Raw genomic sequence first — 17131 nt, forward strand, 5'->3', positions numbered from 1 at the left:
TGGCAGCGCTGCAGCAGGAAGGCCTGGGCACCACCCAGCCACGACCTCCCACACCTCCCGGCCGCCGGCTCCCACGTCACCCAGGGAGAGAGGGAAAGGCACCGAGGGTCTCAGAGAGACTGAGCAGGGCAGGAACCAGCGTACGGTTTCCAGGGCAGAGTGGGGTCACCCCTGTCCCCCTGTTCCCTGGGCCTGGGGCACGGGACTCAAGGCCAGCGGCCTCTCCCAGGGCCCAGCCCGGCTGCCTGATAAGATAGGCTGGCCTCCTCCCTGCCGCCAGCTGGGAGGCCCCCCATCTGCCTTACCGCGCCCTCTGCGGCTGGCAGGCCCAGCTCGGGTCCCCACGTCTGACAGCTGGTTTGCGAGTGGCCACGGGGCCCCCAGAGACCCGCTGACCCAGGAGGGAGGTTTTCTGGAGGCTGCGGGGCAGAGGCCCTGCGGTGAGCCAGGGGAGGCGGTGCTGCCTGAGGGGCCCTGCTTTGGGGCCTGAGTTGCCCAAGGCTGTGTACCCAGAGGGCATGTGGGCCAGGGCCGCCTTCTGGAGACCCCGACACAGCGTGCGGTCCTGGGGTGCTCTCAGGCAGGCCTGGCGCTCTGGGAGCACCCGCCGTGTGCCAAGGGCCGGGCCAGCACTGTCACACGCGCGGTCCTCACGACGGCCCCGGGCGGGTGGCCGAGGCCCAGGGAGGTGGAACCACTTGCCTGCGGTCACGGAGCTGGCAAGAGGGGCTGCTTGCCCACCGGTCCCAGCCCCACAGGCCCCTCTGCCCGTGGCCAGGCGCTTCCGACATAACAAAGTCAAGCAGTGAGGACGACACACCTGCAGGTGGGACAGAGCCTCAGAGCAGGTCAGAGGGGCTGCCGGCCTCATGGGCCTGGCCCTGCTGACGGGGAAGCATGAGTGCTCCGAGGGGACCGCAGGCCACCTCTCCATCTCTGACGAAAACCCGGTTCCCGATTCCAGGCCGCACTGCGTGGGGCCAGGGGTGGCCACGGAGGCCGGTTGTCTCACCCACATGCTCTGGCCTCGGTGTTCTCACCTGTGAAATGGCCCTAGCGGTCCACGCCACAGGGTGGCGGCCCCCAGAGCAGCTGGGCGGCCTGGAGGCAGGAACCCTTTAACAACCTCCCTGGAGCCCAGCGCCGGGCGGGGTCGTGACTCCCCAGCCTGCACCCAGAGGCTGCTGCCAGCTCGGGTCTCAGGGACACACCCAGGGGGCTCCCGGGAGCAGCAGGCTGGGGTGCGGGCTCTCCCGGGGCTGCTACGGGGGTCTGCTCAGCTGGGGGAAGACAGCGACCGCACTGTGCCGAGCGCATCCATCCCCGCACCCGATTCCGCAGAAGGGAGCTCGGGGGCTGGCGGGGAAGGAGCCGGCGGAGGCCACACGGAAGCTGGGGGTGGGGCTCAAGCCCAGTGGCTGGCGCTGAAGCACAGTCCCTTGGTTACGAGGTGCCACCCCAGTCAGCCCGGCGGGGGGGTGGGCGGGAGGGCTGCCCGTGTTCAGAAACCCTAACGAGCAGCAGATCTCCTGGCAAGCTTGACCCTCCTTCAGAGGCCAAGACCAAGTGCTGACCCACCTGACCCTCCAAGGTCAGGGGGGTAAGGAGGGGGCAGCATCCTGAGGACAGGGCGCCCGCTCCCCCGCCAGCAGGCCCAGTTGGCCGGGCCCCCGGCTCTGGCTTTCAGGGGAGTCTGCTTACTGGCTTTGCCCTCGGCCCCAGGCAGACCCCATCTCTCCCACCCACTGCGAGCTCACCTTAGAGCCCCCGCCTGGGAAGGGGGGCCGCGCCCACCGACAGGGGCTCCTCGTCAGGGCGGTAGGGGCCTTGGGAACTCCACCCACCACCTAGAAAGGGAGCCCGCCTGCCTCCACCTGCCTGAGCCCTCCGCGCGCAGCCCTGGAGACCCACTCACAAGCAGCATCTGACGGCGACCCCACCCCGGGGGGGCTCCAGCCACGGGGGCCGGGATGGGGGGCGGCGCAGGCAGCGGTCCACAGCGCCCCCCCGGGCCAGGGAAGGAGGGAGGGTTGGCCCAAAGCGCCAACCGTGCAGCAAGGCAACGTGAAACCAGAAAACTCTTTATTGAAAGGTACAAAAGCGCCACGCGGAGAGGTACAGCAATAAATTAGGTGCGGCCGGGAGGGGACGCGCGGGCGCGGGCCGCACGCCACACCACAGGGCCACGACATAGGGGCTCTTCTCAATAATTTATACCATGATGAAAGCAGCACAAAAATAAATATTGAAATGAAACTGCTGAGAGGCCAGAGGTGCGGGGAACAGGAGCGGGGCTAGGCAGGGCCCTGTCGCCTGGGGGAGCGAACCGGAAGCACGGGGGACGGGAAACCAGCCCCCCCGGCCAGGGGGCTGGGCCTGTTTTCTTAAATTAAAACATCCATATATTAAAACTGTGACAATGAAATTTCAACGCTCTGAGAGGAGGGGGAGGGATCACGCTGGTCTCCCAGGCCTGGTGCCGGGGAGTGGAGGCTGCGGGATCGGGTGCTCGGAGAGCCCGGGCCGCCCGCCCTCCCCGCGGGGCACCCGGCCGGGGCGCGGCCCAAGGGCAGCGGTGGGCGGCGAGAGCGGCCAGCTTAAGAAGCCAGGCGCGGGCGGTGGTCCCGCTCCCACCCACACTCCCAGGCAGCTCTGCCCTAGAGAGGCTTACAGTATCAAATAGGAAGAAAAGGTATGAAAATCTGTACGATAAAATGTGCATATAATTTTATATATATATATACTTCTCTCTCTTTTAAATATCCCCGTGGTCCTTACTGATATCCAATGTGGATTACCTACCATGGCTATGGTATCAACAGCTTCTTTACACACCGGCCGTGGCTCCGGAAGGACCCAGACGCCCCAGACCCCGCGCCCTCTCCCAGGACAGGGGCACGCTTTCTGGCTGTAGCCCTTGGGGCCCTCCCCCTCCCCCCACTCCTCCCGGGACGGCTGGCACCCTGCGCGGGGGCTTACTAAATGGTGGGAGGCAAGCCAAGAGGAAACCACGAGCTGGGGCCCAGGGCTTCTGGCCTGTGGTGGGCTCGGGGCTCGCCGCCCACCCCTCGGCCCCGGCATCTTCCCAGGTGGGGCAGGAAGGGGCGGCCCCTGCCTAGCCACGCGGGAAGCCCCGCAGCGGCTCTCTGGGAAAGGACACCCCAGCAAAGGCCCCCCAGTCATCAGTGGCTCCGAGTGCCAGAAAGGAAGAGCGGGTGAAGGGTCCAGGCGATGATTAAGCACCAAGGTTGCAGAGTCCCCGTGTCCTCTGCCGACACACCGTCCGAGCACTCCCGGCAGCTGGTCCTTGCCACCTTTCCAGCCCAGCGCCGCCCCCATCGTCACCTCCCCCCACCGTCCACACTCCTCTTTCTCCAACCCCACCCTCCTCCCTGCTCTCACCTCCTCCAGCAGCAGGACCCACGGGCAGGACCACGGGCGCCGCTGCCCAGCTCCGTGGCCCGTGCCTGAGGCTGCCACCGCCGCCTTCACACCTGTTCCACACGGAACACAGGGCTCCGCTTCCCCGGCCAGGCGGCTGCTGCTCCGCGATGGGGACCTGCCCTAGGTCACCCAACACAGAGGGGAAAGCCCAAGGCTCACCCGAGCCCCATTAACGAGCCGCTCCCCAAGGTCCCCGGCGCTACTGCCGCACTGACGGGAGGACGGGTACACGTGCACATGCGCTTGCACGCGCTCGTGTGTACAGGCGCGCACACGCTCTCATGCACATGCAGCCCTTCCTCCACCCGCTCACGGGGCACAGGATCCCGGGTGTTCGGACCCCTTGGGGCACGGTTCCTCCTGGGGCACCCAGGGCGGTGAGGGGGTCCTGCACCGGCCGGGGGGCCGAGCGGGGGACGGACGCGCTGCTCGTGGGAGGGGCGGAAGACGTCTGGGCCGCGAACCTCCCAAGGACCTTCCCTCCACACATCCCAACTCCCCCAGTGCAAGACAGAGCCCTGGAAACGGCCCTGAGCGAGGCGGCAGGGCCCGGGGGAAGGCGGGCCGCGTGGGCGCGTGCGTGTGCGGAGCAGGTGGCACTCGGGCCCCCGGGAACCTACTCTTTTCCAGCCCCGGCCCGAGCCCGGCACAGGTCCGCGATCTGACTCCGGCGTGAAGGGGTCCGCTCCCCGTGGGGCCCTCGACCAGCACCCCGCGCCCCCCGCCGGGCACTAGGAGGCGGCCGAGAATGGCACGGAGGCGGAGGCGAGCTCGGCGGACTTGACGATGGTGATGACGCTGGTGGTGGCCACCCTGGTGGGCGTGACGGGGCCGCGGGCCACGGTGCGGGCGAAGGTCTGCAGGGCCTCGTACTTGGAGCGCAGGGCGTCCAGCTCGAGCCTCATGCTGCTGTTCTCGCGGGCCAGCTTCTCCACCTCCCGCTGCAGCTCCAGCCGCTGGCGCTCCAGCTCCTCCTTCTGGGTCACGCGCTTGATGCGGCAGCTGGCCGCGTAGCCGCGGTTCTTGAGCGTGCGGCGCCGCTGCTTCAGGCGGACCACCTCCTCCTTGGTGAGGCCGCGCAGATGCTGGTTCAGCTCCCGCACCGACATGGACACCAGCTCATCGTCGCCGAGCACCGGGGCGTTCTCGCCCGCCTCCTTCTTGACCTGTGGGGCCGCAGCTCGTGGTCGGGGCGGGGACCGGAACACGTGCCACGGGCGCCAGGGCTCGGCCCCTTTCCCCTCTGCGCCCCAGGCCAGCCCGGCCTCCACCCCGGAACGGGGACGGGCGCCGTGGGGTCGCCCGGCATCGTGCACGCGGTACGGGGCAGGGTGTCCCCTGAGGGATGCTGTCGGCCATGCCCGGCCGAGAGCCGGTCGCCCTCTGTCGCCCAAACCCCACGAGGCCGCGGCCCGGCTGTGCTGCCCCGGGACTCTCCAGTGCCTGGTGCGGGGCTGGTGGCAACCCCTCCCTCTGCACCCCTCAGGCCCGTTAGGTCCCGCCAAGGCCAGTGGGACAAGGCTACGTGGACCCAGCGGGACCCCAGGAGGCGCCTGGAAGGGCACAGCCCACAGACGCACAGAGAGCTGACTCCGGCCAGACCCAGCTCTGCTCCTAAGCAGGGAAACGGCCAGCCCCAGGGAGGCAGCGCCTGGCGCGGACCCACGGCACCAGGCTCGGAGCTGCAGCACCCGCTCACGGGCACCCCACCAGGGGCTCTGCGGAACCAGACGCCACCCTGCCCACGTCCGGGGCTGGGCTGACAAGTACGTCTTGGCCGGCAGGCACCCACCCCTCCACCCCCAGGCGCCAGGGCCGGCGTCTCCCGAAGCCACAGCCCGCGACTCTAGCATCACTTCTCCCAAAGGTACTTCCTCCAGCCCACAGCCCCTCCCCACGCCCGGTGACAGGCTTCCTTCCTCAACTCTAGGGCGGTCCTGGGACAGGGGCTTCGGGGGCGGGGAGGGACCTTCCCGGGCCTGTGCCCATCCCACCCCCTTACCTTCAACGCCTTGTTCGCTTTGGGATTAGTCGTCATAACCTGGGTACAGTCACCCGGACAGAACCGCTTGGAAATGGTAACTGAAAATCACAGAGCACAGAAGCGAGTGTGATGAGTTCCTGACTGGGCACAGGTGACCCAAAGCAGGGACGACCCCCTGCAGGGATGCCCCGAGGAGGCTCAGCTCCCCGCTCTGCACTGTCCAGTCACAGCACCCTGCAAGCAGGGGCATCCTGGGGGTCCTGAGCCACTGCCCAGGGGGCCCGGGAGGACACCTGCCCACACCCCCAACTCCAGCAGCGGCCCGAGAGCGGCCTGCGTGCACTTTGTCTGGGGCCTGGCAGCCACGGCTGTCCCACACTGCCCCCGCCCACTGGGCCCGGGCCATGAGCGCCAGCGCCGCGGGCTGGCACCGGGCAGAAGCAGCGGCCGCTTCCTGCTCTGCCTCCGGCCCCAAGCTAGACGTCTGCACCTGTGGCAGGACGCCATGTTCAGGGGTCCAAGTGCGCCGTAGCAAAGCCCCCTCCCGAAAGGCCACACCTAGCCCCCGTGAATCGCCACTGGCCCCAGGGACAGCCCCTGCCCTGGCAAGACCCCATCACTCTGGGCCCACCTGGCCCCCCGAGAGGCCAGGTGGGGAGCCCCTGGCTTGCTGAGCTCACCGTAATTACGGGTTGGGGGGAGCCCCGTGCCCGCCCGCCCTGGCCGGGCCCCACCCTCCCCAACAGACCTACCTCCGCCAAGGGCACTGCAGCTGTGACATCACCACCTTCACCTAGGCTGCCCCACAGCCATGACCTGAGGCCCAGAGCGTGGGCGGGGGCTCCCTACGCCAGCCAGCCTGCGACCAGGGACCTCCAGAGCTCACTGACCGTCTGGCGGGAGCCGTCTCTGCCGCCCGCCAGCCCCGGCCGCCCGCCCCGCCCTTCTCGTTTTCGCGTCTGCATTGTGTCACACATTCTAATCATTCATGAAAAAGCCAGCCAAAGCATCCCAAGCATGATTCCCCTCTGATAGTTGCCATGGCGACCTTGGGAAGTAGCCAACCCCCCATGGTCGTCATGGAAACAGAGAAGCCCACAGCAACAATGGCTTGGGGCAGGCCGAGCAGACAGCGCAGGTTGTGGGGCAGCAAGCAGGCCCCTCATGCCTGCGGCTGGGGGAGGCATGCGGAGGACCGGCCCGACTCGCTGGTGCGCCGTGTCTCCAGCTTACAGGGTCGGGGTCTGCCCCCCGAGTTCCGAACGCCGGATGAGGTGAACTGAGCAGAGAGAACGGCAGAGAAACACCCAAGCAGGGTCTTGGGGCCAGAGATGGAGCCACAGCAAAGCCTCCACCTCAAGGTGAGGGAGACCTGGGGACGGCCTTCTCCCGCAGCCCGAGACCCTCGCTGCAGCACTGCCTGGACCCTCCACCCATCCACCCTGCCTCCGCGGCCCGCCACCCTTCACCACCAGAGGGGCTCAGCACCCAGGTCTCTGGACCCCTGGTCGGCCCCGGCAGCACAGCCACTCTCCCGGGCGCTGGTGCGGGAGAGCAGGACGGCAGCAAGGCCAGTGTGGCCTCCGGGGGGAGCCGTGCCCCTCTGTTCTCCTCGCAGCTACATGTGTGCTCGAGACAGACATGCAGCCGCTCCTGGGGCAATCCTAGTAGGGAAGTAAGAGCTGCTTCCTGACTGTGGCTTGACCCCTGGCATCTGGGGGGACCCAAGAGTGCCCCACGGGCTGCCCCTCCCTCCGGTGCAGGGGTCAACGCTGGGCTGGAGAAGCCACTAGGAGGGCTGGTGGGCCAGGCGGCTGGGAGGCCATGAGAAACTTCTCCAGGACGAGCGGCTATCATTCCAGCTCGCTCTCAGCACGCCAGGGCATAGCTGGGCGGTGAGTCACCAGCTGTTTACAGAGCTGGGCTCACATTCCCACAGCCTGAGGCCCCGCCCACCCACCCGGACCAGCTCCCACCCGGTGGGAAAAGGAAGGGGGGGGCAGGGGGGGCTACGCTCGGACCCCGAGCAGACCCTCAGTAACGTACCGGCCTGGCCAGGACCCGGGCACCTTCAGGGCAGGGACGCCTCCCCTGGGGACCTGCCCACCGTGACATTGCCTGGTGGGTCGCCCATTCCCAGGATGTGCATAGGCCTGGGCCTCAGCACCCCGTGGGCTCGGCCCCCTGCCCTCTGCACAGGTCCCACGAGCGTTAGGCGCCCTTGTTCACCAGGTCAAGGTCGCCCAGGCAGACCCTCAGGCTACGTCCACCGGCTCTGAGCCCACCTCGTCCACCACCTGGGCTACTGGGGCCCAGGACCACGGGCGAGGAGCCCCGGCAGAGACGGGAGAGAGTGGTCCGGCTGGGGTCCCAGCCGGGGTCTGACCTCGGGGACCTTTCCTCAGTTCTCAGACCTTCTGTGTCCAAGCAGATGGCGCGAATGCGTGCAAATATGGAGCCGAGGGGCTGGTCTCCCTCTGGGGGTGATGAAGCAGACCCCCTTCTCTCTGTGGGTCTCGATCGTCCCTTCTGAAAAATGAGGGGATCAGAACCAAGGGCCCCAGTGCCAAATGTCCTCAGCTGGGCCACGCAGGTGACGCCGTGAGAGACACTCCGGCCGAGGGCCGCGCTCTCAACCCCCCGGGCTGCAGGGCCTGTACCAGCATCCCGGCCCTGCGGAAAGGTGGCAAGTCCGGGGCGGGAGCAGACACCCACCGCCCTGCTCAGCATCATGACCCCCACTGCCGTGGCTTCCGCCCCCTCCTCAGGGACCTGCTCCTCCCGGCCCGGTGCCTGCCCAAGGGGCTCACACCAAAGTCAGGCCCAGGGACAGAGGGCCCTTCCGCAGACTCGGCACAGGGACAGGAGCGGCACGGTTACTCGCCTCTCGCCCAACACCCAAAACACACAAAGTATCGACCTCACGTCACTTCTGACTTCAGAAAAACAACAGCTCGCTCTTGGAAAGAGGTTCGGAGAAGAGTTTTGTAGGTGTGAAGAAGAGTTTATAAAACACCTGATTTTGAAACAACTGCCCTAAAAGGGTATTTGTGAACCACGGAACATCAGGCAACCTCATGGGCCAGCAGAGCTCACACAGGACGAACTGCTTTCTGGGACTCGGCTGGAACCGGCTGGGGTGGGAGACAGCAGCTGGGCACGGGCAGGGGCGCCCAGCGCCGCCGCATCGGAGCCTGGTCACCCCACACGTCTTTTCAACAGCCCCGTACAAGGAAGGACGCCCGGGCACTGCCGCCAAGTAACAGAACCTGGCGACACACGTGCAGAGAGCCCTTGGGCTCGTCCTGGTGGGGTCACCCCAGAAGCTCGGTGGCCAGCGCTGGGCTGGGAGCCTGGATGGCGGGGCTGCCCTCCGCTTGCCCCCTCCCCAAGCCCTGAAGGAGCTGCTGGGCCAGACAGCGTGCAGCCAGCGCTTCTACCCCAGAACACCTTCCAGGCGACCGTCAGCCTAACTAAGGCTGGTTTTCAACCCAAAGCCGGAAACTCCATTCTCACCTACAGCTGAACACCAGGAAAAGGGAACCCCAACAGACTAGATGGAGGCAATTCAGGTGACCGCGTGGTCTGGAGGGCCTTCAGGGGCTGGGGCGTCCCTCCCCTTCCGGGCCCATTAGGAACAGGGCAGGGCAGGGCGGCCAGGTCTGACAGTTCAGGATTGCTCTTCTGTAAGGCAGGTGGGCCTGGGCCAGGACCACTTCTTACCTTCCCTCTCACAAACCCCTTCCTCGGTTGTGACCTAGCTCCTGAGGTGACTCACGGCCTGGCCGTCCCCCGTGTGCTCCGGCCCTCGAGGGGCTGGGCCGGGGTCCAGGGCCCGGGGGACATTTTCTCCATCAGGGGAGCCAGTGGCTGACAGGAGCACTGACCCACCTGAACAGCCCCGGGTTTGGATTACCTAGGAGCAAGGGAGGTTCTAGAGTTTCAGATTCGCGCCTAGACTGGACGACTAGCCCGCCTGCCCAGATCGTGAGCCTGCACGTGAGAAGCCGCGTCTCTGATACCGAGCAGGGTGGGCCCTCGAAACACTGCTCCTGTCCGGCCCGTGCCCGTGCCCCTCAGCCCAAGACAAGCGGACGGAGCAGCCCTGCCATTCCCAGGCCTCGAGGGTGTCAGGTCAGAGGAGGGGGAGGAGGAGGGAGGGCAGGTTCCCACTCCCGCAGCCGAGAGCGAACCCCAAAGCCAGAAGCCACCGTGCTGCGGCGGCCCCCGCTCTGGCCACACAGCGGGCACCCATCTCCCAAACAAGCACACATCGACTCATCCCACGAACGAACTAGCTGAAGACAGGTCCCAGGACCAGAAGGGCTCCCACCGCCCAGCCCCAGCTCCGCAAGACGGGGTGTGTGTCCTGCCGCACCTCTACGCGCACCCCACCAGCCCGGCCTGCACCCAGCCTCCAGGCTGGCCCTGGCTGGCCGCCCTCCGGCAAGACGTGACTGTCTGCCTGCCTCGGAGGACGTCTGGTCACCTTGCCTTTGCAGCCCGAGGAAGCTGTGTCATCCTGGCTACGTCCAGAGGTGACTCAGGCAGCTGCCGGGCTGACAGCAGGCGGACCGCCGCCCCGCACCCGCCACGCCCCGTGCCCCTCTGCTCCTGCCACGGAGCTTCAGGCCAGGCCCTGATCCCCTCAAGCCCCCGGGGGGTCCCCTTCTGGCTTCTGCTCTCCCCCAGCCCAGCTGTGCCATGCAGGGCTCCAACCAGCCCAACCTCCAGGTCCAGCCAGGGATGCCTGCACGGGCCCCGGAGGCTCACCCTCTCTCCACACCTGCCCTCCTCCTGGGTCTCCAGCTCAGGTGATGATGGCCCCCCAGGCCTCGCCTCTCCTTCCATGCCCACCTGCTAGGCTCGGCCTGCATCACCCTTTAGATGCTCCGGCCCTACAGCACCGCCTGGGCCCAGGCCCCCTGCGTCTCGTCTGTATTCCTATCTCGGTCGCTCAAATGCAGCCCCTCCAAGCAGGCAGAGGGAGCCCCCCCGGTCAGAGTCCTTCCTGAGCCCACCTCTCTCCTGACCACATGTTGCCATGCCAGCTCCCCCCCAAATCTGTGCTGGGTACCCTCCCACTTCTGAGCCCCCTGCCCTCCCCTCCCCCAACCCTGGCATCACCAGAAAGACTCCCCTGCCTTCCCTGTGGTTAGGGGGGTGCCCCCTCCTGAGCACACGTCGAGGGCTGAGCCCAAGACCTGGTCCTTCTGTCCAAGCCCTGCCTCCCTCGCTGGATGGAGAGCAGCGGACCCTCCTACCTACCTGCTCCCCCCACTCCTGGCAGGTGAGAGGTCTGCTGCGTAAGCAAGTGTGTGAGCACTGCACTGAAGGGAGGGGGCCTGGGGCGGCTTCCACCCCGTCTCCTCTCTGCCCCCTGACCCAGGGCACCCAGACAGGCAGCGCAGAAGGGCAGGCAGGTGCTGCACAGACCCCGGACACGGGACCCCGCCCCACAGGCCGGCGAGGAGGCTCGGGGCTCAGTTTCCTCACATAAAATGGAGTGTGTGTGTGTGTGTGTGTGTGTGTGTGTGTGTGTGTGTGGACTGAGACCACACAGGTTCATCTCTACCTGCTCTAGAATCCTACAATTTTAAGATGACACTTTCAATTTCCTGAGACTGTAAGAAAGAGGAAACATGACGAGTCTGTGACTTATAAAAAGCAAAAGTAAACAGCGGAGCAATGCATCTTCCATTAGCAGAGAACAGGGGGCGGGGAGCAGAGGGGAGGGTGAGTCACTGTTTACTGCTCTGAGGAGCGGCCACACAGAGGACGCTCCCAGCTGGCCGGGGCTCCATTTCCCGTGTGGACTGGACCCGACATCCAGAAAGTCCGTCCAGAAACCTTTAGACTCGGGAACAGCCAGGACACGGGCAGGAATTCTAGGTTGCCCGAGATTGTAAACAAACTCCGCAGCGACGGCAGAGCCAGAGAGTGAAAGAATGCACCGCGGGGGACAAAGAATGGTCCGGAAAACGACCTGGCTCCGAGGCAGCCTCAGCTGCAGGGCTGGAAAAAGGGCTGGGACGCAGCAAGCCCCGGAGCCGACTTCCCCAGTAGCCTCGATTCAACTCCCATTTTTAGCAACCACCTTGAAAGTGAGCGATGCTGAACTTGGAAGCCAGCCCTCAAAGGCCAGCTATGCTCGAGCACAAGAGGCAAAGGCGCTCTGGGGAGAAGCCTCACTTGTGGTTCTGAGTTAATAAATGTTTTATTTTGGAAGAGCGAGAGGTTTAGCCTTAAGTCATAAAAGCAGACACCCTCTACCGAGCTCAGACTCAAACATTCCTACTGGACCCAGGGAGAGAAGTTCTCCGAAAGGTGTCAACCATCCAGGATGCAACAAGCTGCAGGTGTGCCCCACCCACGGCACAGCCCACCTTCAGCTTCCCAGCCCCCCCCCCCCCCCCGCCTCGCTTAGACAAATGCTTTTTTAAAAAGCGCCATCCCCCCGAAGACATGAGGCTTCGAGACCGGGCTCCAGAGACAGCACACATGGCACACAGCCGTACTTCATTAAGACACCTGTGCAGCAACCGCTGTGCGGGAAAACCTCGCCAATGCCAATAAAGGGGCAAGGGGAGGGCAGTGGGGCCGCCAAGCCACACTGCGGGGGAGCCGCTGATCTGTCACTATGGGCTGGGTGTGGGCACGCGAGTCGCGGGAGCTCCCCGAGTGAGGCCAGGCTCCTGGCAAGGGGGTGATGAGTGCTGGTCAACTCTGAATGAACTGTTAGGGGGAAGAGCTCACTTCTGCCTGGGCTACCAGGGCCGTGGGGAAGGTAAACAAGAGCGTAATCATTAACACACGAAAGAGATCGGGGGACTTCCAGCAACCCGAACCGAGTGCTCCGGGAATGTGGGCAGAATGTGGGCAAGTGCCGCTTGGGTGAAGACTCCAGGACACGTGGCGCGTGAGGATACTACAACGGGAGACAGGAGACGGAGGGCAAAGCGATGTGCTTTTCCAACGCAGACCCGGGGCCATAGCCCAACACTTCCCTCCCTCCCGGGTTCCGGAGAAGGTGTGTGGAAGCAGGCAGACTACTGACACATCGCCTGTGTCCTGAACTCGGAAAAGGCACCGAAGGACCCGCATTTCCAGTGAGAAGGGATGGAGACACCCCATTCACAGAGGAGAAAAATGAGCCGCGAGCCATGGGGTTCGGGAAGTGACGCGTTCGCCGTCCCCCTCCCCACCCCAAGCTTCCACACCGAGGCCTCCCTCCGTGAGCCCCGGCAGGTCGGCTGCTCGGACCGCGACCTGGTCGGTGAGGCCCCTTCTCTTCGCCCTGGCCACCCTCGGCGCGGCAGGGACCCGGGCGCGGGCAGCGCAGGCCGGGCCTGAGCGCCGCCGGGGCGGGACCGCGCGGCCGAGCCGGGCAGCGCCCAGGTGCGCGAGGCCCGAGTCGCCCCGGTCGCCACGCGCTCCCCGGCACGTGGCCCCCGCTTCCCCCGGAGCTTATCTCCGGGGCCTGAGAGCAAAACAGGTGGGGCGAGCCGGGAGGGGGCACCGGGCCCGCCGGAACGCCGCGCTCCCCACTCAGCCCTCTCCCGGCCCGCCCTGCGCCCGCCGCCTCCGGACACGGGGTTGGGGTCCGGGGTCGGGGGCGCGCTCCCCTCCCCAGAAGGAAGGCCCCCCCAGCCCGCGCGGCGCGCTCGGGACGGGACACCTGACGGCAGGTGCGCCGGCCGGGTCGGAGTCCCAGGGTCCGGCCCAATTTGGTCACGGGTCTGAGGGGGCCATGACTCAGCGGCTGGCGCCCCCCGCCCGGTCCCCGGCCCCAGGCCCCTGGCCCAGCCCTGCCCGGCAGATCCTCACCTGGCGTCGCGCGGGGGGCGCGGGCGCGCGGCGGCTCCTCGCGGGCACGCGCTCTCCTCGCGCTCGCGCTCACTCTCGCGCTCCCCGTCGGCCACCGCCTCCGCCGCGCGCTCCGGCTCGGACTTCGCGAAGAACAACAAGTCCCCCCCGCCGCCCACCGCCCGCCGCCAGCCCGCCCGCCCGGCTCCCCAGCATCTGACACCGCTTCCGGGATCGGCGTCGGCGCGCGTCACGCCGCACCGCCCACCGCGCGCACCGCCCCCGCCCACCCGCCGCGCGCGCGCCAGCGCACCGCCCACCCGAGGCACCGCCCGCCGCCGCGCGCCGACGCCCCGCCCCAAGGTTCCTACCACCCAGAGGCTCCGGCCCCGCGCCCACCTGTGCAAGGCGGGCGGGCGGTACCTATGACCGCAGGTGCAGCGCGCGCTGCGTGGTGGCGGCCCCGGCGTGCCCTGCGCCCCACACGTGGCAGCAGTCGTCCCCACACGTCGAACCGAGCCGGGAGCACCCCCATTCTCCCTCGAGCTCGCCCTCTCTCAGCTCGGGGGAAGGGCAGGCTCCTGTATGGACTCCACATTCGTATTCTCCAGTTGGCCTCCCCTAACCCTAACCCTGAACACCCCACCGCCCACCCCCGCGCATCCCTTAGCCTCACCAGGGCCCTCGGAGACCCCGCCCTCCCCAGGAGTGATCGCAGCGGAAGCCCGTGTCTGGGGACGGTCTAGTGGTCTTATCACAAGAGGAGATGGGTCCAGGGACACACACACCTCCCTGTCTGTGGGGTAGGCCGGCCCCACAAATGAGGAAAGGGCACCTGGCGTCCCCTCCTGATAGGCGCCCCTATCTTTCTTTTGATTTCCCGTCTTGACCAAGATGTGCGTAAAGAGAACTACTTCTCTTCTATTGGAAAGAGAACAACATAAAATGGTGATAAATGGCTTCAACCCATAACCTCTATGTCTAGGGGTCCAAGACCCTTGGAACAGTGCCCACCTAAGGCCCAGCTGATGGTTGCCATGGGAAAACAGACCCTGCAGGTTCTGCAAAGGCAGAACCAGGATGCTTCCCCGGCCTCAGGTCAGGGCCACCCCAGGAGAGGAGAGCCTCCGCGTGCTGCAGATGGAGGACAAAGCTGGGGAGGTGACCCGTCCAGTCACACGGCCTGGCCCACTACCCCCTCCCCAGCACTTGGATGGGAGGCCAAGCCCCTGGACGGTTTCTGGATCCTTCTCAGAAATAATAATGAGGCCACAAGTCTGAGTTCTGAGTAGAGAACAGGGAAAAATGCCAAGGCTCTGGGAGAGGGGGGCAGGCCTCCCACCATCTCAGGCCGCTCAGGCAACGGGAGAAAGTGCTGAGAGGTTTGCAGTCGGTACCACTGGTGGGCTTCCTTCTGAGTGACCTGCTCTGCTGGGGCGCCCTGGCCTCGTGGGGCAGCCAGGCTCACTGGAGTTTGCTGCCGGCCTCAACAGGAACAGCTACCAATAAACACAGCGGCGGCAGCAGCAGCCCATCTCTCCAGGATGTTTTCAGAGCCGGAATTTGAAAGGTGTTTCCCCTTCCCTTAGCCCACACCCTCTGTCCTCAGAGGCTGTTGCTTTGTGGCCCTCTCAGCAGGACACCACAGTGAGCGATCAGTGTAACTGACTCTCTCCTCACTGTTCTCATTTCCCTAACTGGACCGCAGTCTCTTCATGTAACCTTTGGTTACTAAGAGCGCTGTCTAAATGGTCTCACCAACACCATGAAAGCAGGGCCTGGAGAGGCTGCATCAGGTGGACCTGGGAGAGAGAGATCACACCTGTGCTGGAGCCGTTCGCATCAGTTCACTTCTGGGTATTAGTTTCCTCGACTGTAAAATGGGCTTGGTAAACAAACTTATTTACGAAACAGAAACAGACTCACAGACTTAGAGAAGGAACGTATGGTTACGGGGGTGGGGCCCGGGGGGCGTCGGGGAAGGAGCTGGGGAGGGAATGATTGGGACTTTGGGATTGACGTGTACACACTCCTATATTTAAAATAGATAACCAGGGGCTTCCCAGGTGGCGCAGTGGTTAAGAGTCCGCCTGCCGATGCAGGGGACGCGGGTTCGTGCCCTGGTCCGGGAGGATCCCACATGCCGCGGAGCGGCTGGGCCCGTGAGCCATGGCCGCTGAGCCTGTGCGTCCGGAGCCTGTGCTCCGCAACGGGAGAGGCCACAGCAGTGAGAGGCCCGCGTACCGCAAAAAAAACAAAAACAAAAATAAAGAAAACAAAAATAAAATAGATAACCAGGGGCTTCCCTGGTGGTGCAGTGGTTAAGAATCTGCCTGCCGATGCAGGGGACACGGGTTTGATCCCTGGTCTGGAAGATCCCACATGCCGCGGAGCAACTAAGCCGGTGCGCCACAACTACTGAGCCTGTGCCCTAGAGCCCGCGAGCCACAACTACTGAGCCCGTGCCACAACTACTGAAGCCCACGCGCCTAGAGCTTGTGCTCCGCAATGAGAAGCCACCCCAATGAGAAGCCTGTGCACCACAACGAAGAGTAGCCCCCGCTCACTGCAACTAGAGAAAGCCCGTGTGCAGCAACAAAGACCCAACACAGCCAAAAACAAAGTAAATTTTTAAAAATGTATTAAAAAATAAAATAAAATAGATAACCAGGGACTTCTGTGGTGGTCCAGTGGTTAAGACTCTGTGCTCCCAATGCAGGGTGCCTGGGTTCAATCCCTGGTCAGGGAACTAGATCCTGCATGCTGCAACTAAGGTCCAGCACAGCCAACTAAACAAATATTTTGAAAAATAAAATAGACAACCAACAGGGACCTACTGTACAGCACATGGAACTCTGCTCAGTACTCTGTAATAACCTAAATGGGAAGAGAATTTGAAAAAAGGATACGTGTATATGTATAACTGAATCACTTTTCTGTACACCTGAAACCAACACAACATTGTTAATCAACTCTACTTACTCTGGGGCTTCCCTGGTGGAGCAGTGGTTAAGAATCCGCCTGCCAATTTAGGGGACACGGGTTTGATCCCTGGTCCAGGAAAATCTCACATGCCGTGGAGCAACTAAGCCCGTGCGCCACAACTACTGAGCCTGCACTCTAGAGCCCACGAGCTACAACTACTGAGCCAATGCGCCACAACTACTGAAGCCCACACGCCTAGAGCCTGTGCTCTGCAACGAAGAGCAGGCCCCTCTCACCACATCTAGAGAAAGCCCGTGCACAGCAACGAATACCCAACGCAGCCAAAAATAAGTAAATAAATAAAAATAAATAAATAAACGCTACTTACTTCAATACAAAATTTAAAAAATTTTTAAATAAATACAAAAATAAAATGGGCTTGATAAAATGAAATGAAGATGGGCTTTTTAAATAAATGATGTTGAGACAACATGATGACCATTTAGTAAAACATAAAGTTGGGTCCACGGTTTACCCACACGGTACAGCAGTATTATACATTTTGAATGGATCAAAGAATTAACATTTTTAAAAAGAAACCATGAAATGATGAAAAGGTTCTGGAAATGGAGGGCGGTGGTTGCACAGCAATGCGAATATACTTGATGCCACTGAACTGAGACACTGCAAATGGTTAAAATAGTGAATATCACGTTATGTGTACATCACCGCAATAAAAAGAATAAGATTAAAAAAGCATCAAAATATTGAAGAATACGTGAGTGACTTCCTTTAAAACTTTGCAGTGGGGAAAGTTTTTTCTAATCATGATTAAAAATCCAGACACATAAAAGTGGTTTGAGGCAAAAATCACCATAAGCAAGTCACACCACAAAGTATAGACTACGACTGTCTTCCTCATGTACAGAGGGCTCCTAGAAATGTAAAAGAAAAAGACAAATAAAAAGGAGC

General features: G+C 63.6%; 1 protein-coding gene across 2 annotated transcripts; it reads right to left on the reverse strand.

Annotated features, from left to right (window-relative positions):
- Positions 1-1685: 1685 nt before the first annotated feature.
- Positions 1686-13387, reverse strand: MAFK (MAF bZIP transcription factor K). 2 transcript variants are annotated; one of them, XM_079945115.1, is made up of 3 exons: positions 13256-13387; positions 5447-5526; positions 1686-4610 (listed from the first exon to the last, which is right to left on the reverse strand). In XM_079945115.1, exons 2-3 carry the CDS (start codon positions 5480-5482, stop codon positions 4176-4178), a joined length of 471 nt encoding a protein of 156 aa, XP_079801241.1. In that variant the 5' UTR covers positions 5483-5526; positions 13256-13387; the 3' UTR covers positions 1686-4175. The 2 variants fall into 2 exon arrangements, with proteins under 2 accessions (XP_079801241.1, XP_079801242.1); XM_079945116.1 differs by lacking the exon at positions 13256-13387 and adding an exon at positions 6181-8464.
- Positions 13388-17131: the final 3744 nt, after the last annotated feature.

Source organism: Stenella coeruleoalba, assembly GCF_951394435.1.
Source record: "Stenella coeruleoalba genome assembly, chromosome: 15".
Taxonomy (NCBI): domain Eukaryota; kingdom Metazoa; phylum Chordata; class Mammalia; order Artiodactyla; family Delphinidae; genus Stenella; species Stenella coeruleoalba.